At 43.3% G+C, this 23,885-nt stretch overlaps 1 protein-coding gene across 1 annotated transcript in view; it reads right to left on the reverse strand.

Annotated features, from left to right (window-relative positions):
• Positions 1-2,180: 2,180 nt before the first annotated feature.
• The window catches only part of IQCG (IQ motif containing G), a 61,099-nt gene continuing 39,394 nt past the window's right edge, over positions 2,181-23,885 (reverse strand). The window contains exons 7-10 of the mRNA XM_036747330.1: positions 23,480-23,554; positions 17,010-17,141; positions 9,735-9,836; positions 2,181-3,043 (exon numbers count right to left, since the gene is read on the reverse strand). Coding sequence (XP_036603225.1) covers positions 2,915-3,043; positions 9,735-9,836; positions 17,010-17,141; positions 23,480-23,554 — 438 coding nt within the window. The 3' untranslated portion in view covers positions 2,181-2,914. The remainder of the gene's footprint in view (positions 3,044-9,734; positions 9,837-17,009; positions 17,142-23,479; positions 23,555-23,885) is intronic.

Below are 23,885 nucleotides of genomic sequence, written 5' to 3' on the forward strand. Positions count from 1 at the left end.
ACTGCACCATCTAGCTGTCTTTCACATAAAAGGTGCTTAACGAATGCTTGACTTAACTTCATATAAACTGATTCCTGGGCAGTGGCTATGGGCCTAGTCAATGACCTGGAGTCTGGGGAGAACAGAACTGGATGATCAAAGGCTCTCTCCCCCTTTGGGGTCAAAACCAGTGGAGGAACATCTCTCCTGTCAGATTGGCTAACATGACAAAACAGGAAAATGATAAATGCTGGAGAGGATGTGGGAAAATTGGAACGTTGCTACATTGCTGGTGGAGTTGTGAACTGATCCAGCCATTCTGGAGAGCAATTTGGAACTATGCCCAAAGGGTTATAAAAATGTGCATAGCCTTTGACCCAGCAATACCACTCCTAGGGCTATATCCCAAAGAGATCACACAAGGGAGAATTGGATCCATGTGTACAAAAATATTTATAGCAGCTCTTTTTGTGGTGACAGAGAATTAGAAATCAAGGGGATGCCCAACAACTGGCGAATGGCTAAACAAATTGTGGTACATGAATGTAATGGAATACTCTTGTGCAATAAGAAATGAGGAACAGATGGACTTCATTACAACCTGGAAAGGCTTATATGATCTGATGCTGAGTGAGGGGAGCAGCACCAGGAGAACATAATACATGATACTTTGATAGACTTGACTCCTCTCATCAATGCAAGGTTCAAAGACAGCTCCAGAAGACTCGTGATGGAAAAAGCTGTGCACATCTGGAGAAAGAATTACGGAGTCTGAATGCAGATGGAGGCAAACTATTCGCTCTCTTTTTTTTCCTTTTTTGGTTTCGTTTCTCTGTTCTCATGATTCATTCTATTGGTTATAATTCTTCCTTACAACTGGACTATTGTGTAAATAAGTTCAATGTGAAGGTAAATGTAGAACGTACATTGGATTACATGCCGTCTTGCGGGGAGGGGGAAGGAGAAGGAGGGAGGGAGAGAAAATCTGGAACCCAAAAACCTGTGGAACTGAATGTTGTAAACCCAAAATAAATAAATAAATAAATGAAACCAGTGGAGGAGTTTTGTTGACACTCCTCCTACATAGAGTTGTTTATGAGGCAGCTTGTTAGAGATATTGCATGCCCTCTGTTGAACTGAATAAATAGACTGATACCCTATAATAAGGGCAGGAGGGAATGGATCCATTGTCAATTTGGCCATGGGAGTCATAATGTCATATTGTGTTGGGAATCCACCTAACTTAAGGACAGGTGGCTACTTCTCTGCCCAATCAGCTCCTTATACCAAATGGTCCACATGGCCTGCAACCTACCCCAAAAGGCAAATGGTCCCTGTTATCCTGCCTCGGGGCAAAAATCAAGTACTGTAGTTTTGCTGTGTAGCCTTTAAGTAAACTTGACCTACTTTTGTTAAGTCTGGAATGACCTACAGGTCTTTTATTCCAACATAGAACCTAAACTGCCAGAGGAACGGCTTGAGTCAAGCTGGCCAATTATAGTGGTTAGGGCTGGGGGTGGATGACAATGAGGGAGCGGACAGCTGGAGTTAGGGAAGGGCAATTGTTCTTCTAATAGTCAAAGATTCAGCATCCTGGTATGAGGAGACATGGGAGGGATGGGAGTGCACTAACCAGCTGGGGAGTGAGTTTAGGCAGAGTAATAGTGAGGTCCATTCAAGAAGGCAGCTTGACCCCCAAGGTTCTGGCGCTCCTCTTGCCTGCCGCGTGGTTATGTCCAGGCATCTGGAAGCCTGTCTTACAATAAGCATGAGCAAGAGGTGGTGTGCCCTGTGCAAAATCTTAACCACTTATTGCTCTATACCAGGCCCCAGCTTTCTCCTCAACCATAAAATAATCCACTCTGTTTTCCAGAATTAGAGACCCCATCAAAACACAGTGTAATAACTGCACTTTATAAACCCCCAAATCCTATCTTCTTTATTTGCCTAGGGGCATACCACGCTGCCCACTTCCGTCCAGCCAGCAGAGGACCCACATCAGTGGATAAAGAGGGCATAGGTCAGACTGACCCAATGTGACAATGCACTTTCAACAATCTCTCTGAAGACACCCCTGGTAGCTCTTTGGGGGACAGCGGGGAATGCATTTGGCCACAGCAGACATGCCTGCTACCAGTACTTCCCTCATCTCTAAGAAGGACAAGCGCAAGAGTGAACACAGTTGAGACGAATACCATGAGCACAGGGTGAGAGAGTTTAATGGTATTCTTGAGGAAATGTCACCCTTTGGGGAAAGAAGTTCAGGGAGCAGAGACAGGAGAAGGAGGAACCATGAGACAGGCTTCAGTGGAGGAAGCTTTGGGGGAAGGAGAAATAGGAGAAGGGGGATTTAACAAAAAGAGACTGAAACACACACTATACCATAATGACAAGAAGAGCAAACATATAGATTTATGGGCTGTGGGTTGTATCCCCTAAACTCATTCTTGTTGTGTATTGTTAGGTTAAACTACTGGAAGAATTTTTCTTCCCTATAGGTGAGTTGGAATAAAGTTAGACACAGACACAATATCAACTCCAGTCCTTTTAGTGCATCATCATGAAGCAATTTCACTGTAAATGGACACAGAACTTGTTAGTTCTAGTTGTACTGGTGTCAAAAGAGAGAGAAGTCTCCCTAGAGCCCCTGGAAAAGGTTCTTCTCAATAGAAGGTCAGATTATTATAAGGCACTAAATCGACAGAGAAATCCAAACTTTGTCCTAACCTCCAGTAAAATAAATCATCTTGTCTCAGGACTTAATTTCAAAAGAACAATGTGAAGTCATCAAGGATCCCAGTTCAATCCTAGCCCTCCCCAGGCGGTTGTTTAGATAAGAAATAACATCCAGCTGGCAAGGGTTTTGCCTCTTTTAATTCCTCTTTTCTACTTCCCAACCCCCGAAAGAACAGAAAAGGAGCCTGAAAGAGCCCAATCATCTCCTCTTCTGTATGGGCTTCTTCCCTTTGCCTTTTACCCCCTTGCCATCATCTTTTTCCTTCTTGGGCATCTTGAAACCGCCCAGTTCTCTGCGTATCATGGTACCTCTCCACCAGGACTGAAGCTAGAAAGTGGAGGAGAGAAGAAGAGGTGGTGAGGGGGTGTCTGTCATGTCCCCAACAAGCAGCATCATTTTTCATGACCAGGGATTATTCCTGGGAAAATTACTATTATCTGAATGTTATTATTTGAATATAAGCTATTATTTGAATATAAACATATGTGCCAGGGTGGGGTGGAATATGACCCTGTGCCTTGAGTCATGTGTTATACAGGGACTCAGCTTTAGACTTTCTGGTCAGATTTTCAGAACTTTGAATAGGCCAGTTTTTTTCCTCTTGCCTTTTTTTTTTCCCCTCTTGCCTTTTGAAGCATGAATTTGTCTTACTTTGTTTTGTAACCAGCTGTCCCCAAACCTGCATAACTGACTGGCTAGCTAAGACTGCAAAGATCAGATCCGTTTGTTCCCCAAATCGGCTTTCACTTTTCACTATCAGGCCCAGGAATGTGGCCAGGTTTAGAGACTCCAGTGTGTCACCTGTAGTCTCTCGTGCCCGGGGAGTCTTTTCTTTTATCTTGGACTCTTGATCCCACTGGTCTAAATAGAGTTGTTCCCTCTGATCCTCCAAGATCAAATAAAACACAAAAAAAGGGAAAAGGCAGAAGGTAGACCCACCAATACAAAAAGATAAAACTTGTCTTCCTCTAGCTTACTTGTCTTGATTGTAGAGTCATGGCTACTTGGAGAAACAGTGCAGCCGCTAAGCATGCTTCAGCTTCTTAGAGCCACAGATGACAGTTGGGTGAATTGGGTGGACACCAAAGGAGGATGAGCATGCCTGAAAAGGGCTTGGCAGCCCCCATACCAGAGGAGCTAGTCCTCCCTGAATGCCCCATCCGCCCCATCTTGGCTGGAAAGGCATGGCTGCTTGGAGAAATAATTATTGTGGGCACCCGAGTGCAGGTGCTCCACTGAAGCTCTGTGCTGAGGCAGAGGCTGGCGTCGCCTGGGCAAGGGGCATCTGCCTGGTTTTGGTCTCTAGGGTTTGCCTTTTAAAGGCTCTCTGTTCTAGTTTTATATCAGTACTGCACAGTGGTCAGAAACCCAAATTCTGGTGTGCCCCTCATCTGGCCACCCTACATTCACAGGGTGAGCTCTCCAGAAGACAGCTACCCCAAACTCAAGGTAATCTGTGGGTTCCCACATCCACAGCTATGGCTCAGGAGCATTTGCTTTTTTCCCTATGCAAATCAAAGGCATTTCCTCAAACAGCAAAGCAAGAAGATTTAGAACAAAACATCCTCCCCCAGTAAACTTAGGGTGTGTACACATACCACCACTGAGGAGAGGGAGCAAAGATTGGATGGGAAAGTCCTACCTCCTAAGCTTCAGGGCTGCCCCCTCGCCACCGTGTCCTCTTGGCATGAATGTACCCTGCACTCTCTCTTGCTGGGTGAGATGTAGTGAATGCCCAGGCTGATTGCTGTGCTGGACTCCCCAGGCCTGCTCTCTGGAGAGCACATTCCTACTGCTATTGGCCATGTTCTCCTTCTTTGGCCTGGAAGCTATGCATTTGGGGCTTTCTTTCAGGAGATGGCTGCTGGATTCTATTTCCACTTTGCCCTATGGTTCTAAGAGATCCAAACAGTTTTCTTTTAAGATTTCTAATGTAGGTACAGCTGGGTGATGATGCAGTAGATAGAACACCAATTCTGAAGTAAGGAAGATGTGAGTTCAAAGCTGGCCGCAGGCACTTACTAGCTGAGCAGCAGCTTAACCTCAACTGCCTCAAAAAAAAAAAAAAAAGATTTCTCATGTCTAGTTTTTTTAGTCATGACTTTTAGGTAGTTTAATGATTCTTAATTTTTTTCTTCAATCTGTTTTCTAGGCAGTTATTTTTGCTGTGAGATACTTTACATTTTCTTCTATTCTTTTCAGACTTTTGACTTTATTTTAATATTTCTTGTCTCATGGAGTCATTGGTTTCTACTTAGTCTATTCTAATTTTTAGGGAGTTTGTTGCTTGGGCATTTCTTTTCCAATTCTTTCTTCCTTAACTCTCATTTCTTTTACAATTTTTTCCTTTGTTGCTTTCAACTCATGTATAAAAACATTTCAACTATTTTTAAAACCTTTACTTCATCTCTCCCAGGAATTCTAGGTGAATTTGTGCTCAAGCTGTGTTTTAGTTTGAGGCTTTGCTTGTAGATGTTTTAGAGTCATTGCCTTTTGGATTTATTCAGCATCCCTGTTGTCATAATAGCATTTTTGGTGGGATTCTTTTTGTTTGTCTGTTTACTCATTCTTCCAGCCTACTTCCTGATTTTTGACTTGATGTTAGGGCTGGACTCTGCATACTTCTGGAGGCAATGTCTGGGCTTGTCCTCTTGTTGTATTATTCCAGAAACTCAGGGAGAGTATGGAGTGGGGACTTGCAAGTGTTCAGTGCTGATCCAAGGCAAAGTCTGATTATTGACCCCCTGGACTAAGATATGCAAGTTCCTGACGTTCACTGGGGTCTGAGCAATAAACCCAAATCCACATCCGGGGCTCGAGCTTCAGTAGAGGCTGCTGCTGTACTCAGCCCCTATCAGCCAGCTCAGGAATACAACTGCAGGCTCCCCATTTCTGGCCTGGTCATTCCCTTGCAGGCTACAGGCTGGGCTGGAGGCTGGAGTTGACACCCTGCTCCAGTCCTGGGGTCTGAGTCAGACAGTAGCTGCTACCTCCTAAACGTGTTCCTCCATCATTACACAGCCTGCGGCCTACAATGGCTCCTCACTATATCATGCTACCCCTTGCTGTGGCTTTCTTCCTCAGTTTGCCTTGGATCTGTGACTCGGAACTGGGCAAGGAAAGCACTACCTGTTCCTGCACTTTGCACAAGCGTGAGCCCCTCTGTGTTCCTTTTACCCTAATGCCCAGTCCCTCCCTGCACTGGCATTCTCTATGCCAGTGTGCTCCTGGCCAAGAGATGGCAGGGAAGGCAAGAAGAGACACACAGAGATGCACACTTTTGAATGGCAACCTGGAATCCTCCAAGCCATGGACAGCTGCGGAAAGCTGGCCCCATCTCGGCCTTTGACCTCCAGGGCTTGTAACTGTAGAGATTGTTGAGACTCCATCTCCCTTGGGTGAAATAATTTTCTCTCTCTTGATTTGACCTGAAATCGTATCTCACTCCCAGCTGAAGACTTCATTCACGCTGATGTTTTCTTTGGTATATTCCAATCTGTAGAACTTCTCTGATTTCTTTTTGTTGTTCTGCTTGGATACATGGGTTTAGTCTCTGTCTGGTCTTCTTGATGGTCTTTTGTGTAACTGGCATTTGTAGAAGAAGCTAAGCTTGTGAGAATAAACAAGTGCTATCCTCCCTCCTAAAGGAGGATGAGGGAAGTGGCTTCCTTTCTGAACTCAACACCTCAGGGGTAGCCCTAGAACCCTGAGGGGAGAGGGAGTCTTGTAGAACCTGACTTGCCAATACAAGTGGGAGTTGTGATGAAGAACCAGAGAGTCTACAACCAACTTTACTCTGGGGACCAGTGCAAGTGGGAGTTGGGATAAGGACTCTCAAAGTCTTAGATGGGCTTCATGTGGGGCCTCATCTGGAATAAACATTGGACCCTTTGCCTTTGTGGGGTCTCACTGTGGAAAAGCACCCAGCGTCCAAGACCTGAAGTCCATACCAGAGTGTTTGGGCTATGAAGCCCAGTGAGGAATGAAGTGACCTGCTTGACCTTGTGTAATAGTGGAAGGTAGGTGGCAAAGTGGGAGTAACTCTTCCATTGGCTGTGTCAAATTCAGAATTGAACCTGGTAGAGGTGAGTGTGTTGTAGCAACTGCTTTGAGTTCACTCTCCCTCAGGACCAAGTGCTCCTTGGTAGTGGGAGGAATGATTGTACTTCTGTTCTTGCTATATTTTATCAGGAAATATCCTTTTGTAAGAGGTAACTGATGTTAATTGGCTAAATGACAATGGGATGCTAATCACTGGGTCAATGATATATAATTGTAACTGGCGATTGATGTTGGGGAGGACACTCTGGAATAGGGGCTTGAGCCAACAGTCACCCTCAGAAGTACTCCTAGAACCCTGAGGGGGAGATGTAGCCAGCCTCTCTCTGCTGACCAGGAGTCAGGATAAGGACTTCCGGGGCTTATAAACCTAGGGATTTATACTAAGATGCAGAATTGTTCAAAAGTTACAGAAATTTCTAGATGGGGGGGAACACTATAACATGACCTTACAGCCTGATGGTGTTTTTGTTGGTCGGTCATTCAGTTGTGTCTGACTTTTTGTGACCCTCCCATGGACCAACCACATTGTCCATGGGGTTTTCTTGGCAAAGATACTGGAGTGGTTTGCCATTTCCTTCTCCAGTGGAAGTTAAGTGACTTGGCCAGGGTCACACAGCTAGTAAGTTTCTAAGATTAGATTTGAACTCAGGTCTTCCTGACTCCAGGCCCAGCGCTCTATCCACTGAGCCACCTAACTGCCTCCTTACGGCATAGTATTCATCACAAAAGGTTAAAAAAGATTATACAAAAGATGAAGATAAACATGCTCAAAGAGCTTGGGAACTCGCTTGGTGTAAACTTCATTGAAAAACCATGGGCTTCAATCTAAGCTAGATTTGGAAAAATGGACTATTTGTCAAAGGTACACTTAATATCCAATGTGACAAAAGTGTGGTCTCATGATGAAGAATTATAGAAAATATGTCAAAATCTTTTGAACTCAATGCTAAATCCAGTAAAAGAAGGGAATTCAGCACAAGTTTTCATACATATTAAATATTTTTGAAGTGGTAAGGAGTTGTAGGGCAGAAATCAGCAAAGATCATCCAGGTAGCCAACTACAACGAACACAGACCTCTTCTATTGTTATAACCTTCCACTACAACCTCTAATCACCTCTTTCTTTTCCTCTACAGTGACTTCCCTTGTCTTCCACAATGATTTGGTATAAGCAGTTGGATTGTGGAGGAAAATAGCATTGAGTTTCAATATCATTTACAACACATCTTTATGTATTTCCTGCTCTGTGGCAAACCAGTATCTTTCTCATGAAGAATGTTTGTTCTCTGTAGTGGGGAGGGCCTCTTTTGCTGAGGGACGGATGCTTTGTGTGGCTGGGCTGACAAAGCGATTCCAGACGGATGCCCTGGTCCCCATGACTGGGTGCTGTATGGGGGAGTGTTATATAAAAGAGAATTGTTGACTGGCTGAAGAGAAGTCATCTAGTCTGTGGGCCATAAGTGAAGCAAGAAGTTTCTACTTCTCTCTCTTCTGGGAACCCTTCCCTTTGGGAATCTTCTACTTCTCTGACTTCCAATAAATGGGTGGGGAGGACATTTCTCTCCCCACCCCCTACAATCAGCAATCATGGCTACAAGTCCGTGGCAGAAGGACCATGTATGTTTGTCCGGATGAACCTAAATCCCTGCTGCCTTGTTCCATTTGCCACCCTCTTCCTGGAGTACAAGTCAGTAAGCAGTATTCTTGCAAAATGGATATTTCTAGTGTTGGAAAGAGCCTCCATGAGTCAAGAGTTCCAGAGCTCCAAAATCAGATGCCCACCAGTCAAAAGCTTTCTGGAGAAGATGGCCACCATCAGATCATCCTGTAGTTAGTTGACCAGCTCTGGCTAGCCAGAGATCCCTATCTTGGAAGCTGCTCAGACCGTGCAGGTATAATAGGCCAGAGTATAACCTTCCCCCCAGCCCCCAGCATAGGTTAGGTTGGTTTCTTTAAAAGGAAACAAATTTTCCCAGAATGAGATTAGCCAAGGCTCAAGCGATATCTCTCTAAACCTCTGGTTATACTGAGGTGGCTTCCTGTTCACTTAAGGGCATAAAAAGGCCCACCCACATGAGGTCTAGGTCCTTCTGAAATTTGGAGGATGTGCAAAAACCAAGCAAATCACCACATCCTACCACCCTACCCTGCTGACCAGGCATCAGGAGATCCGAAGGGATGGGGCTGGGGAGACATCTACCCAGGCTGAGTGGTGTGGTATCCTCACTGAATATCCTTCATATAGCTCAGTTAAGGAAAACTCTTTTCGTTAACTGTTGAATAATATCAAACCTGAACTAAAATGGTGCTGGTCTGCATCAGGCCGTCCCACCTCTGCCCCCTCCTCTGCCGAGAGCAGAATGGAAGTGAATGTGAAGTATCCTAACTACATCTCTGTTCAGCAGCCCCATTAAGGGTTTTCCTTCATTTGCTTTTGTTTTGTTTGTTTGTTTTCTATTTTTCCTGAGGAGTATAACGAGTGTAATGGGCTAAATGAGCGTTTCGTGTTTTTTGTATTTCTTTGGATGCATCTCTGAGTCTTTTACGTCATAAGCAAAGGATTCTTTCTGTGGCGGAAAAAATTAACTGCTGTCTTCTACCTGATATATTGTATATTAAACACCTTTTTCTAGAAGAGACCTTCTAACTTGCATTTGGGGGAGATCTTAGCCATGGCTTAGATATGGAGATTTTCCTTTAAGGAACCCTAAGTTCATTTTCAAGATGTCCTGCAGGTTTGCTTTTGGGTAAGGACATAGCAAGTCATAAAGAGACAGAGTGTAAGGGCACTCCCCCTCCCCCTTATTTGGAGTGAGATCCGCTCAGGGTGAACTTTGTGTGTTGCTCCTTGGGCCTGAGCCCACTGGTAACAATTACATTACTCAGCCATTGGGCTAGCTATGACTTCTTATTAAAAGGCCATTATTACACACGTTAAAAACGTTTCACTTTGTACCTTTATGATGCTCTTCAGCTCCAGGGCGTCCTGTTCTATCTTCTTCCTGGCCTTCTCCTTTTCTAGTCGATCCTCAATGATGACCTGCTCAAACTCCCTTAACTGCAAAGACACATGTTCATCAGATGTTACAGCATTGTTGGCCACACCACAGTCCTCCATGTTTAACCTAAAAGCCAGCCCAGCGAAGCTGAACTGAACCTAGGGGGTCTGCTCCCATCCTCCACGTCCCACCCAATCACTCTCCCACCCTCACCATCTCTGTCCATGCCCATCATTCCACTACCACTGCTTTGTTGTTATTTAGTTGTGTCCGCCTCTTCATGACCCCATTTGAGATTTTTTTAGCAAAGATCCTGGAGCAGTTTGCCATTTCCTTCTCCAGTTCATTTTACAGATGAGGAAAGCGAGGCAAAGAGGGTTAAGTGACTTGCCCAGGGTCACTCAGCTAGGAAGTATCTGATGCCAGATTTGAACCCAGGAAGAGGAGTCTTCCAAGTCCAGTACTCTATCCACTGTGCCACCTAGCTTCCTACTACCACCATCACTACTACCACCACCACCACTACTACTACTACCAACCACCACCACTACTACTACTACCACCATCACCACCACCACTACCACTACTACTACCACCACTACTGCTACCACCATCATCACTACAATTACTACTATCACTACTACTACTACTACCATCATCAGTACTACTACCATTACTACCACCACCACCACTACCACTATCACCACTACCACTACTACCACCATCACTACCAGCACCACCACTACTACTACCACCATCACTACTACTACCATTACTACCACCACTACTACTACTACCATCACCACCACCACCACCACCACTACCACTACTACTACCACTATTACTATCATCACTACTACCACCGCCACCACCACTATCACTACTACTGCTCTCCCCAAGGACAAGGATGGGATCATAATCACCAATTCCAATGGCTGATGGAGTTTTTTTCCTGTCCCCCTCCCTTTCAACCTTTCTGAAGCATTTGGTATGGTCGATAGTCACCCCCCTCCTCTCTGGGTCCCTGAAACACTGTGCCCTCCTGACCGACTGCTCCTCTCTCCTTCCTCTGCTCGCTCCTCATCCTCTCCTTACTGCTTAGATGGGGCTGTTGCCCCGAGTTCTGTCCTTGGCCCCCGTCTCTCCTCTGCCCTCCCCCTCAGCGACCCTGAAGGCTTCTCCAGCCTCAGTCATTACCAGTTCACATGACCATTTTCAGTTTCCTCCCAAATCTAGGTCTGTACTACCTCCTGGATATTCCACTGGTTCCTCATGGCAAAATGTCCAAAACTGAACGCATCCTCTTCTTTCTCGAAATCTGTCCCTCTCTTCTATTTTTGTTTACGTTTAAATTAAGCCATAATTTCCTCATCACCCAGGATGGCAACTTCAGAGCCATCTGACTCTTGTCTGTCCCTCAGCCCTCACATCTATTCAGTTCTAAGTCCTTCTGAATCGTTTTCAGCAACATCTCTCCCGTGTGTTCCTTCATTTCCATTGCCAAGGCAACCAGGCTAGTTCAGTTCCTTATAATGTTCTTTAGCACTATTTATCACTATTACAATATTGCAGTCATTTCCTGGCCTCCCTAGCATGAGGCTGTTCCCTCTCCAAACTATTCACAAGGCTATCTGAACAATCTTCCTAATGAATACGCTCATCTATTTAAGAAACCTCCAGTGGCTTCTCATGGCTGACCAAATAAAGTATAAATTACTGACCCTCCATTCGAGGCCCCCTACAACCTGAATTCTACTCACCATTCTAGCCCTGCTAGAATACTCTGCTACTCTGTGTTCTAGCCAAAGGAGGCCTTCCCCTTCTCCCTGGCCTCTTTCCTCTCCTTCCCTCCACAGCCAACTGTGGAAGTCTCTGCAGCTTCTAGGTCCAGCTCAAAGGTTACCTCCTCCATGAAGCTCTTCCTGATCTTACCAATTCAACGCGATCCCTCCCTCTTCAAGTTTCTCATATGACTTTGACTGGCCTGTCCTTTACACTTGTCTTGCCCTCTGTAGCATAGTGTTTTGGAATACATATTTATTTTTCCTGCCTCCCTAGGCCACAGATTCCTAGAGAACAGGTTCAGGGTCATATCTGTCTTTGTGTCTCTAGCACCATGCACAATTCTTTGCTTACAGATGCTTACTGAATTCAACCCAAGTCATTAATCTTTGATTGGAACTGCCCAGAAAAGACTGAACTGCGGATAGCATAAAAACTAAAGTTTTTCTCACTGAATTAATTTTTAAAACTTTTCAATATGAGTTTTTAATGCTTGGCACATGGCACTTAATAAATGACTGTCGATTGATTTAAAAATTTAAGATCACTTGTAAACAAATGAAATGGCAACAAACACAGCTATTTATAAAGCAATAAAAATGACTTAACAAAGATAGTAGAACTTATGCAACCGAGTGTTGTCCTTCATGGCAGCCACCTGGGCAGGCCATACACTTATGATACCTATGCTGACATTACTCTAAACATTTCTGAATTCTTTTTGGCAAATGTCTTCAGAGCCAAATTCTTAGTCACATGAGGAAAAAGCCTCACTGTATTCTAGTTAAACCTCATCTGTAAAAACTAAAAACATTATTAGTTTTATCACCTACCTTTTTGACCAAGTATAGCTCGGAATTTGGATCCTTCCAAAAATTAATTCTATCTTTAAATGATGTTTTGGTATCAGAAGGCCTGAGTTCAAATCCTGGTTCTGCCCATTACTGCCTTGTGTGGCATTAAATCACAGAACACTTCACTTGCAAAACTTTATAAACAGAAGAAGTTGGACTAGGAGACGTGCAAGGGTATCTTGCAGCTCTCAGTCTGTGATCCTGAGTGAAGCATGCTGTGAAGGCGCTTCCAAAGGACGAGGTCCCCAAATATTTGGAGTAATGACAATATGATTTTTGAAAGAATACAGTTCCCAAGGTGATGACTTTCAGAGAGCCAATGCTCATCTGGGGAGCAAAAATTTTAGTACATTTGTTTGTTTTTTTTAATCATTTCTCAGGTCACTCCCCCAACCCCATTCAGTAAGCTCCAGTGGTTCCCCAGCTCCTCCAGGATCTCTTTTCAAGCACTTCACAAGCTGGCCCCCTCCAACCTCGCCAGTCTTATACCTTACTCCTCTCCCTGCACTCTATGGTCCAGCAACACTGGCCTCCTGGCTGCTCCTTAAGCCCAAAGCTCCATCTCCCAACCCTAGGTATTTTTACTGACTCACCCTCCTGGCTGGGACTCTCTCCCTCCTCATCTCTGCCTCGTTCTGCAAGAAGCCCTTCTCAGTCCTCCTTAATATTAGTGCCTTCCTTGATTCATTATCTCCAGTTTATCTGGTGTACAGCTTGCTTTGTATATATTTGTTTGCACGTTGTCTGCCCCATTAGATTGTAAGCTCCTTAGGGCCTTTCTTTGTATCCCAGCACCTAGCCCAGTGCCTGACACATAAGAGGCATTTAATAAATGCTTGACTTGACTTACATTGTGGTCCTGTCACATACATACACATCATACATAAATTTAGAAGAAGAATTAAAGAAGTTTCTTTGCATTTTCCTGAAGTCAGAACAGAACAATAAGAGTTATTCTCTTTTTAGCTCTGGTGATGGTAATCTCTTCTTTCTACCAATGACTAGAAGCAGCAGAACTGGAAAGGATGTTTTGAGATTTTCTAGGCCACAGGAGTCCGAAGAGACCTTGGAGGCCTCTAATCTAACTTACCACCCAAGGCAGGAAACGACTACATCCTTGCCCATGTTTTGTTTGTTTATTTTCATGTTACTTTTATCATTGTTCACAGGCAGTAACAGAGCTAAACATACACTTCAAAAATGTTTAGGAAAGGGCAATTCTGCTCTACCACACACCAAAGAAACCAAACACGTGGCAGCGGACCATAGGGTGGGTCTCTCGGCCTGTAGGCCAGCCACGGAGCTATGGATCGCGCAGGAACATCCGGCCTTGTCATTCTGATCGTCAATCACAACAAAATATGCAGAAGTACAACAAAATGCAGTTTCTCTGGCCTGAGTAAATAATGTCTTCAACACCTAAATATTTAATTTCTTTTCAAATGTATGTAGATCCTGGTTGATTGGGTTTTCTCTGACCAGACCTCTGATGTCATCAGTCCTGGTGAAGCTTTTCCTTTTCCATTACACACTGGCTCCTTCTCTGCACCTCAGGCTTAGGTAGTCATCAGCATCAGTGAAAGATTAAGTGACTTACCCAAAGTCACCCAGTCTTTATATGGCAAAGACAGTACTTGAACCCATGTCTTCCTGGATCCAAGAACAGCTCTCCATTGACTACAGTATGCTAACTGTTCTGATTAATAAAATATAAGTTCACTTAAAGCATTATGGAATTCATTGTAGCTTTCTGTTTGTGTATTTTCTCAGAGGATGGAAACTAACAGTCCAACTACTCTCATATGGGGATCCATGAAATTTTTTGATTTGTATATTCTGTTCAGTTGTATTTCAGCTGTGTCTGACTCTCTGGGACCCCATGTGGGGTTTTCTTGGCAAAGACACTGGAGTGGTTTGTTATTGCCTTCTCCAGCTCATTTTACGCATGAGGAAACAGGCAGACAGGGTTAAGTGACTTGCCCAGGGTCACACCACTAGTGAGTATCTGAGGCCAGATTTGAGCTCCTGAAGATGAGTCTTCCTGCCTCCAGGCCTGGTGCTCTATCGACTCTACCACCCAGCCACCTATCTGTACACTAATGTGACAGAACACTGTATTTGAGGTCAAAAGACCTGAGTTTGCATTCTAGCTCTGTCATTTCCTAGCTGTGTAATTTTTGTCAATTTACTTCATGGTTCTAGACCTCAGTTTCCTCATCTGTAAAATGTGGGCATCTGACTACATGGTGGTAAGGTAGGCAATGGATAGAGCACTGGACCTCGAGTGGGAAAGACCCGAGTTCAAATCCTGCCTCAGACACTTACCAGCTGTGTGACCTTGGGCAAGTCACTTAACCCTGTCTGCCTCTTTTTCCGCATCTTTAAAATAAAGATAATAATAGTGTCTGTCTCCCAGGGTTGTTATGAGGATAAAATGAAATATCGGTAAAGTGCTTTGCAAACTTTAAAGTACCATATCAATTCTAGCTATGATTCTGAAGCCTCTTCTGGGTTTAACAATAATAATAAAGCCAATCACTTTCATATAGTGCTTACTCTGTGCCAGAAACTGTCCTCACAACAACCCTGCAAGGGAGGTGCGTTATTATCCCCATTTTACAGATGAAGAAACTGAGGCAAACAGAGGCGAAGTGACTTGCCAGGGTCACAAGGCTAATAAGTGTCTGAGGTTGGATTTGAACTTGGCTCTTCCTGATGCGAAGCTCAGTGCTCTCTATTCACTTCGCCACCTGGCTGCCCAAGAGAGGCACGATTCTATAGAAATTCAGCAGAGGAGAAAATGTGTACTTGTATTTGGAATAATTCCCCTTTAGTTAACCATAGTATGAAATTTAGGTATGTATTATTGTTTATTGCAGTTATTCAATAAAGTTTTATAAATAGAACCATTTAGTTTCATTGTATTTCACAATTTACAAGGTACTTTTACGTCCATTATTTCATTTAATCCTTACTGCTCCTCTATGAGGCAGGCTTGGCAAGTATTCGAATTTCCATATACAGATAAGAAAAGTAAGGCTCAGAGAAGTTAAATGTCCAGAGAAAGGTGCCCTCCCACTCCCACCCCAGGGCCTTGCCACCTGCCCACCACTTCATCAGTAAATGAAGGTCTTCCAGGCCTTGCCAGCTGCCTTCAGCAGATGAACTGTCCTTTGTCTGTTGTCTCCCCCAATTAGACTATGATGATCTCCTTGGGAGCACAGACTGTCTCATTTTTTTCCATTTGTATCCTCAACACTCAGCACAGGACTTGGCACATAGGAAATACTTAAGAATTTTTTAAAAACTCCTTCATTTAAGGTCCTACAACCAATACGAGACAGAACAAGAGAGAGAATGTGGGCCTTCCTCATGCCACTCCAGGGCTCTTGACACCATCCCACAGTGGCTTGGTACCTGTTTTTTATTAATTTTCTATTAAAGGTTATTTTAAATCTATCCCTTCAATCACTAAATCTTACAAATGGATATCAGTGTCTGGCTGTTCGTGTTTGTTGGAGTTTTCTAAAATGAAAATTATCTAGGGCAGGGCTGTCCAAAACATGGGCCATGCACCCCCATGCAGCCCACCTGTGTCCACCACAAGCACAGAAATCAACACAAATGCTTTAACTGAAGCATTTATGCCAATTTCCATGCTGCCCGTAGTAAACAAGGGCAGGCCACATAAAACCACATTGTGGGCACTGGCCGCAGGCTGCCCTTTGGACAGCCCTGATCTAGGCTATCAGTTGAGACTGGTGTTTGGGCCTAAACCTTTCAAAAACAAAAACAAAAATGAATGAACTGAAACAAAACCAGAACATCAAAACAGTATCTGAATCAAATAAATATTTCAAGTGGTGGAGCCTCTGTCCTTAACTTGGGCATGTCCTTATCTTGGCTTCACAACAAATGCAGGACGATATGTTATTGTTTTTGTGTTTTTGGAGGTGGGAAGGCAGGGCAATTGGGATTAAGTGACTTGCCCAAGGTCACACAGCTAGTAAGTGTGTCAAGTGTCTGAGGTTGGATTGGAACTCAGGTCCTCCTGACTCCAGGGCTGGTGCTCTACTCACTGCATCACCCAGCTGCCCCAAGACTATGTGTTATTAAGCAGGACTTTTCTTTTTGGTCCCATTCATCCCATGTGAAGCAAACGTAACTGATCCATAACCTGTGAGGTGGCAGAAAGCCCCTAGATTCCTTATCCACCCCTTCCCACAGCTCTCCACCACAAGAGAGCACTCCAGAACTAACAGGTTTCCCCACTCCCAAGATGCTCTATTCAAGTGAAGGGCTCCAAGGTCTTGCATGAGTCTGCAAAAAAAGATAAAGGCATGACTACAGCCGGAAAAAGCTTATTTGTCGTCCCTTCTCTGTCCTGAATAGAAAAGCATAGGGATATTCCCCCTATTGGGCACAAGGAGCAAGAACAAATCTTTGTCAATGTAAATACTCCCAGGAAATGGGTGACTTTGATCCCAATACAGAAGACTGTATTCCAGCTGAAGCTGCTTCTCTTTTTAGGCTGCCTGCTGTGAGTTGGCATGATGGCCTGTGAGCATTTCTGGACACCTTTTGTTCCCTCCTTACCTGTTTTGCAAGATCCTGCAAGGCCGCCAAGTCACTGGCCTTTGCGGCCTTAAGACTATTCAATTCATTTTGTTTCATTTCCGTGTCTTTATCATACTTCTCCATCCAGTACTCTAACTTCTCTTCCAGTTTCTGTTTGGGAAAAAAAATAAAAGAACAACCAGTGAAGAAAATGCAGATTCTGAGGAAGGAAAGTAATAGAAAATTGGAAATATGGCATGAAAACAAACCAAGTACAAAACAGTCCTGAGGTTACTCTGGTTCAAATCTCTTGAATTTCAGTCAGTATCAGGGTAGGGTTTCCAAGATATTCAAAATGGCTTCAGAAAAAAAAATCTTTGGTCCAAAATTATATGAAGAAATTTGATCAAACTGTAAAAGATTTAGCCACTCTGATCAAGATGATGATTTGAGAGAAATCCAAAGGACTCTTGATGAAAAATGCTATCTATCTCCAGAGAGAGAACTGATGAACTGTGAATGCAGAATGAAGCATACAGTTTTTTTACTTTCTTAATTTTTCTTGGGTGCTTTTTTGTCCATGCTTTCTTTTGTAGTTTAGCTGATATGGAAATATGTTTTATGTGATTTCACACATATAAATGATATAAAATTGCTTGCCTTCTGAGGGAGGGGGAAGAGGGGAGAGGAGGAGAAGGAGGGAGAAAATTTAGAACTCAAAATATTGGAAAATATTTAATATATATTAAATATTAAATATATATTAATATATTTAAAATATATTTTTTTAAAAATCTGGTCAGTGCTGGAAACACCCTTCTTGCTCCCTACTTTAACATCAAAGTTTTAGATCATTGCTGAGAAGCTTCAACCATATGGTTCAGTCCTATTTCCTTGGGTTAAATATGTAGCAAGCCAATGACCTAAGAAGAAATGTCATTACCAGCCTGTTGTTTGGGGAAGGAGGGATGTTAGGATTGTGTAAAGCCAATCAGTAAGTGAAAAGATCATACCAGCTCATTGAATAGGCTTCAGGTGGGGGCCTGTGGCCAGAGTGGCCTTTGTTTTCTTTGAGTGACTCAGTTTATCTCATTGAGCTTTGCTGGGCCATGCCTGGGAGCAGAAAACTTCCTGTGTGACCTCTTCTGGGGCAGGAAGCCCAGCGACTCATGCCTGCGAGCAGAGAACTTCCTGTGTGATGAGTCATGGGGCTGGCTGAGGGGAGGTGTTGACTCCAGAGCCATGCTCTGGGTGTTAACCTAGGGGAAGGGGCCAACTCAAGAACCAATTGGCCCGGTCATTCAGGCGGCGCTTGATGATGTCAAAAACTCTATAAGAGGGGAGAAGACGGCTTGAAGACTCCTTTTCCTTTTCCGGTTGGAGCCAGAGACGCCTACAGCCGAAGCTGACGAAGCTGATGCAGGAGCTGCCGGTAGCAGAGCTGACCCACGTGGAGCGAGGAGTGCTGAGCAAGGACTAGAGGCCAGTGGGTAATCTTCTTACCGTAGAGGGGAAGCATGTACACGATTTTGCTTTATACCATCATGCTTCTCTGTGGCCTCCTGGTTACCCTTGTGAGGCGGACTTATTGGGCCTGGAAGCTTTTGATGAAAATATCAAAATGGGGATGCTGGTTTGTGGGCTTGTTACTGTGGAGTGTAAATACATGCTTTAGTTCTCCTGCCTTCTGCCTAGAGAATTCCTTATATCCTGCGGTTCCAGACCTTTTAGGCACATACGAGATTCTCTTTGAAATCATAAATTCTGCCTTCATAATACAGGGCCAACAAAGGGAGGTCTGATTAGAGACAGGCCCACACCCTTTCACTAATTAAGTGTGAGGCCGCAGGCTGGTTAACAAACTAGTTCACTAGTTTGAGAGAGGCAGGAAGCCCTCAGGTCCCTAAGGGGAGTTGCTAAGACCAGAGCCAACAGTATGTGCCTAAGCTCTAGTCAATCACATGACAGCTAAGGACTGTATAAAAAAAGAGAACAGAGCTTGGAAAGGGCAGAAGCTGAAGAAGCCTAGAAACAGAGGAGCAGAAGCTATAGAAACTGAGAAATGGAGGAATAAAAGTGAGAAGCTGAAGAAACCAAGAAACGGAGAGCAGCAGGATTCAGGAGCTGAGGGCCAGGTTCCAGAGCCTGCCAATCGGAGACTGCTGAACACAAAGGAGAGTTTCAGCACTTGAGCCGTAGGAGAGATTGCTGAGCAGGGACTTAGGACTTGTGAGTGATCTTCCTATAGGAGGGCCCTAGCATTGAGAGGAAGCACAAGTATGGTCTGGCTTGCTGCTGTAATATTTTGTTGTAACCTCCTTGTTATTACAGTGAAGTGGGCTTATTGGTTTTGGAATGTTGTTGCCAAGATATTGAATTGGGGGCATTGGTCCTTAGGTCTGATCCTTTGGAATCTAAATAAATGTTATACTTCTTCTGCCTTCTACCTAGAGAATTTATTGTATTCTGAGATTCCAAACCATTCAGGCATGCTCATGGTCCTCTTCAAGGTCATGAATTTTGCCTTACTCATATAGACTGGAGTAACCAGTACTGTATCATGTCCTTTTAAGCCAAAGGAATTGATTCCCACAAATTGGGCTAGATGTGGTGGCCCAAGGGCCACAGGGAGACAGGAGCCATCTCCAGTCATCCTGATTTATATCTTGCCACTGGATCCAGATGGCTCCTGAAGAGAGAATGAAGCTGGTAACTTTGCATTGCCCTCTCTCACTTAAATCCAATTCACTTGCAAGTCAAGACATCACTTTCCTAATGTCATTGGTCCTCTTCCAGAATGAAGGACAAACAACATAGGGAGATAGATGCCTTTCAATTTGCTCAATTTTCCAGTGAGTTTTGAAAGAAGGAAGAAAAGGAGTTTGAGAAATTATAATGACAAAGAGACATGTGACAAGAGGGTTTGGAGAGGGTCATTAAGGAAGAGGGAAAGGGACAGCTTGGTGGCTACACTGTGGATAGAGCACTGGCCCTGGAGTCAGGAGAACCTGAGTTCAAATATGACCTCAGACACTTGCTAGCTGTGTGACCCTGAGCAAGTCACTTATACTATTGCTTAAAAAAAAAGAAAAAGGAAAAAGGAGCTTTATTTTCATAAAGCAATCAAAAGAGGAGCTGGCTAAATGTCTGGAGAAAATACCTGTTGAGATGGATCTTGAATTCTAGAACTCTCTGGGTACAAGATTCCAAAACCTAATTCCTTCAGAATGATTACAAAATTGCCGCGAGAATCTAAAGCTGGTAAGGAATCTGAGAAGAGCAAAAAAGGTTTTGGGCTTTTTAAAAAAAAAAAGAAGAAAAGAAAGGAAAAGGGTCAAGGAAGAGATATGACCACTCCTTAGGGCAGATGGGATAACAAATAACAGAGAAGGAATAGCTGCTTAAGCTTTGGGCGGAGAAGGAAAGAAGAAAAGTGACTAACCCTGAGTTGAAACCTAAGATTTAAGTAAGAAGATAGTACCAGAGCCCTTGGCCTTCTTGGATTCCTTGCAGTTAATGGGCCCAGCAGGACTACATCAAAGGTTATAGAAAAAACGAGCAGATGAATTACTGTACTGCCATTCATCTCTGAAGGATCATAGAGATGAGGAAAGCTACCACAGGACTGGAGCAAGAGAAATGTTCCAGCCTTCAAAGTAAGAGACTAGAGGCTCCAAATGACAGAGCAATAACCTTGACTTAATTCCTGGCAAAATACTAGACCTGCTATTAAAGGAAGAGGAAATGGTGCATACAAAGAGCCCACATGGCTTAATCCAAAACTGTCATGACAGGGTGACTTTATTTCCTCTCTTTGACAAGGTTAGACATTGGTAGACCAGGAAAATACTTTAGATATACAGGGTGTCCCTAAAGTCTGGATACATGGGAAAATTGATGGCAATGTGGAGTTATTGCATTGAGTTCAAGTGAATCTTGCAAAGTGCATCAACCTTTGCATCACAAATGATGGAAATCATATTTAAGATGTTATTTGTTAATATTCTAATTAAATAAAATGTGGTTGAAAATTTCATTCATTTCATTTCTTGGAAATATGTATTTTTGCCTATTCGTCCAGACTTCAGGAACACCCTGTGGATTACCCCTAGATTGCAGGAAAAAATTGGACAAAGTCTCTCATGCTATTCTTGAGGAAAAGATAAAGAGAAGTAGGCCAGACAAGAGTCCAGTTATGTGGGGATTTGTTTGGCTTGACTATGCATATTTGTTACAAGGGTTTCGAGCATATGATGTGGGAGAGAGTGAAAACGAGTGCTTGTTAACTGAAACAAATATGAAGAGACTATTTCACTATGGAATCCACAAGACAATAGGTCCTAGAAATAGACAGTTTTGAAATTTTGAAACATGTATTCAAAACTGTTTGCATGGACAGTCATTAACGTCCCAATGTCGGCTTGACAGGAGGCCTTTCACTAATGGACAGTGTGCTCCAGAGATCTGTGTTTGGGCTTGTTTCTCTGCTATTGGCCATTTTCTTCAGTGAGCTGAATAGGAACTTAGTTGATATATTTATCAAATTTTCAGATGACACAAAGCTAGGAGGGATCAGTAACACATTAGATGTTGGAGCCGTGATATAAAAAAAGATCTTGATGTGATATTTAAAAGTCTTACAGGTGAGTTTAGAAAGCTAACTTTATAAGATGAGGGAGGCATAGCTAGATGACAGTTCACTTGGGGCAAAAAATTCTGGAGGATTAAAAGATTGGGGATTATAGAATCTGGATTTGAATCTTGGCCCTATTCCTACCTGTGTGACTTTGTTGGGCAAGTCACTTCATTTATCTACACTTCAGTTTTCTCATCTATAAAATGAGGAAGTTGGATTAGATGACCTTGAAGGACCTTTTTTGTTGTTGAGTTGTATCTGACTTTCAATGAGCCCATTTGGGGTTTTCTTGGCAAAGATACTGGAGTAATTTGCCATTTCCTTCTCTAGCTCATTTTACAGAGAAGGAAACTGAGACAAACAGGGTTAAGTGATGTTAGAAATATGCTTGACACTGAAATTCAGGTATCAAGGGCAATTTATTATTATTGAGGAATCCAAAGGAATTGGAAACGTTCCTGGCTAGGAGCGGAGTCCACCCTTCTTTAGGAAGAGGGAGTACTGCTTACAAAAATGAGATCAGCTTTATAGTGTTAGACTGACACAGATTGATGCACCATCAGCTCAGTACCCCCCGTCAGAGAACGGATTAGTGGGCTCCACTCTTCCTGATACACTTCTTCATATGTTCTCTCCTTGATATGTGTAAGCATGTCCCCCTCCCCTCATCATACGTCCCATGTTTAAAAATGGCGGAAAATTCCTCCCTGTGGGTATGTAAGGTAATATTCAATTAGCCAATTAAGCATGTGTGGTAGCCGTTTGACCCAGTTTTCTCTTCAACCCTGACTGTTACCTGGCCAGTTTAGACCAGTTTTCCTAACATCCTGAATCTGTGGTTTTCCGAAAACCACTAGCTATTCTCTCATTGGCTGGATCCATCTACCTTAGTTAATTTTTATTCCCTTCTTTGTTCAAGCTGACACTTCATTAAGTATTCTGTGGAACTTAATTAACTCTTCTGTGGAAACCTAACTTTTACTAATCTCTCTCAAGTGACTTGCCCAGGGTCACACAGTTAGTAAGTGTCTGAGGTCAGATTTGAACTCAGAGAGGTGAGTCTTCCTGACTTCAGATCCAGTACGCTATCTGCCTCAGCTGAGAAAATCCAGAGGAGAGAGACTTTTAAGATTATGCTATATGAGAATCAGTTGATAAAACTGGGTGTACTTTTGAAAAGAGAAGACTTATTCAGGGGAGAGAGTGGAAATGATAGCTATGTTTATGTATGGGTAGGGTTATCACTTTTGGAAGAGGGGTAAGTAACACTTCTTCTTGGCCTCAGAAGTCAGAACCAAAAGCAATCACAGAGAGGCAGATTGAGGATCACTGTAAGAATCGTAGGATCATATATTTAGAAATGGAAGGGATTTTCTGCAAAATGATCTAGTCTAACTTCCTAATTCTGGCTAAGGAAATGAAGGCCCAGAGACATCCAGTAACTCGCCTCAGGGAAAACTTCCTAACAGAGATGCCCCAAATATGGAATGAGCTGCCTTGGGAGGTCCTGGGCTCTCAAGCCATTTTTAGAGGTTATTCTTGTACAGGTACACATTAGCCTGAGGTCCCTAATAACTCTGAGATTCTGTGTTTCTCTTCCTGAGAAACATCCTCCAAAACTCTTCTCAATTTCCTCAGTTACTCTTCAATTTCTAGACCTTGTACTGGAAAGGGTCTTTCCCACAGATAGACAGGATTGAGCTATATGTCAATAAACCCAGTTGTTTGCTCTATAATTATCCAAATGAAGCCTCTTGAAATACCCCTGCTGGTTTGATCACATAAGCTTCTAGTTTCAGAAAATATTAAAAGGCCTTGCTTGGTTTGTAATTAGTGTTCTTAAGGGCTAATTTAAATCATTTGAGCTACCTACCTGTTGTTCTTTCTTGAGGAAGCTTTCAATATCTAGGTGGACCCGAGTCTCTTCATCAGTTTTAAGTCTCAATTTCTGTGAGTAGAATAGACATGGAGATGCCTGAGGTTTTCAATGGCAAATTACAAGCTTTAGTTGGGACAAGGGGGGATAGGTAGGTGATATATGTATGCTTCTCATCTTTCAGTCATGTAATCCCAAAAACTCACCAACAGATGCTGGAATGGCTCTTGAGGAAAAAAAAAGGGATAGTAGCTTTGTTGACATGGAAAGAAAAAAATGGAAGGAGTAGGAAAGCTATATCAATTGGTGAGGATACCATGCCAGTCTGAGTCAAGCAGAGGGGGGATTAAAGCTTTGATACCAGTGTGCAAGCTGCAGAAGTAAATGTGAAAGTCCAGAGCAA

This window comes from Trichosurus vulpecula, chromosome 2 (assembly GCF_011100635.1).
Source record: "Trichosurus vulpecula isolate mTriVul1 chromosome 2, mTriVul1.pri, whole genome shotgun sequence".
Classification (NCBI taxonomy): domain Eukaryota; kingdom Metazoa; phylum Chordata; class Mammalia; order Diprotodontia; family Phalangeridae; genus Trichosurus; species Trichosurus vulpecula.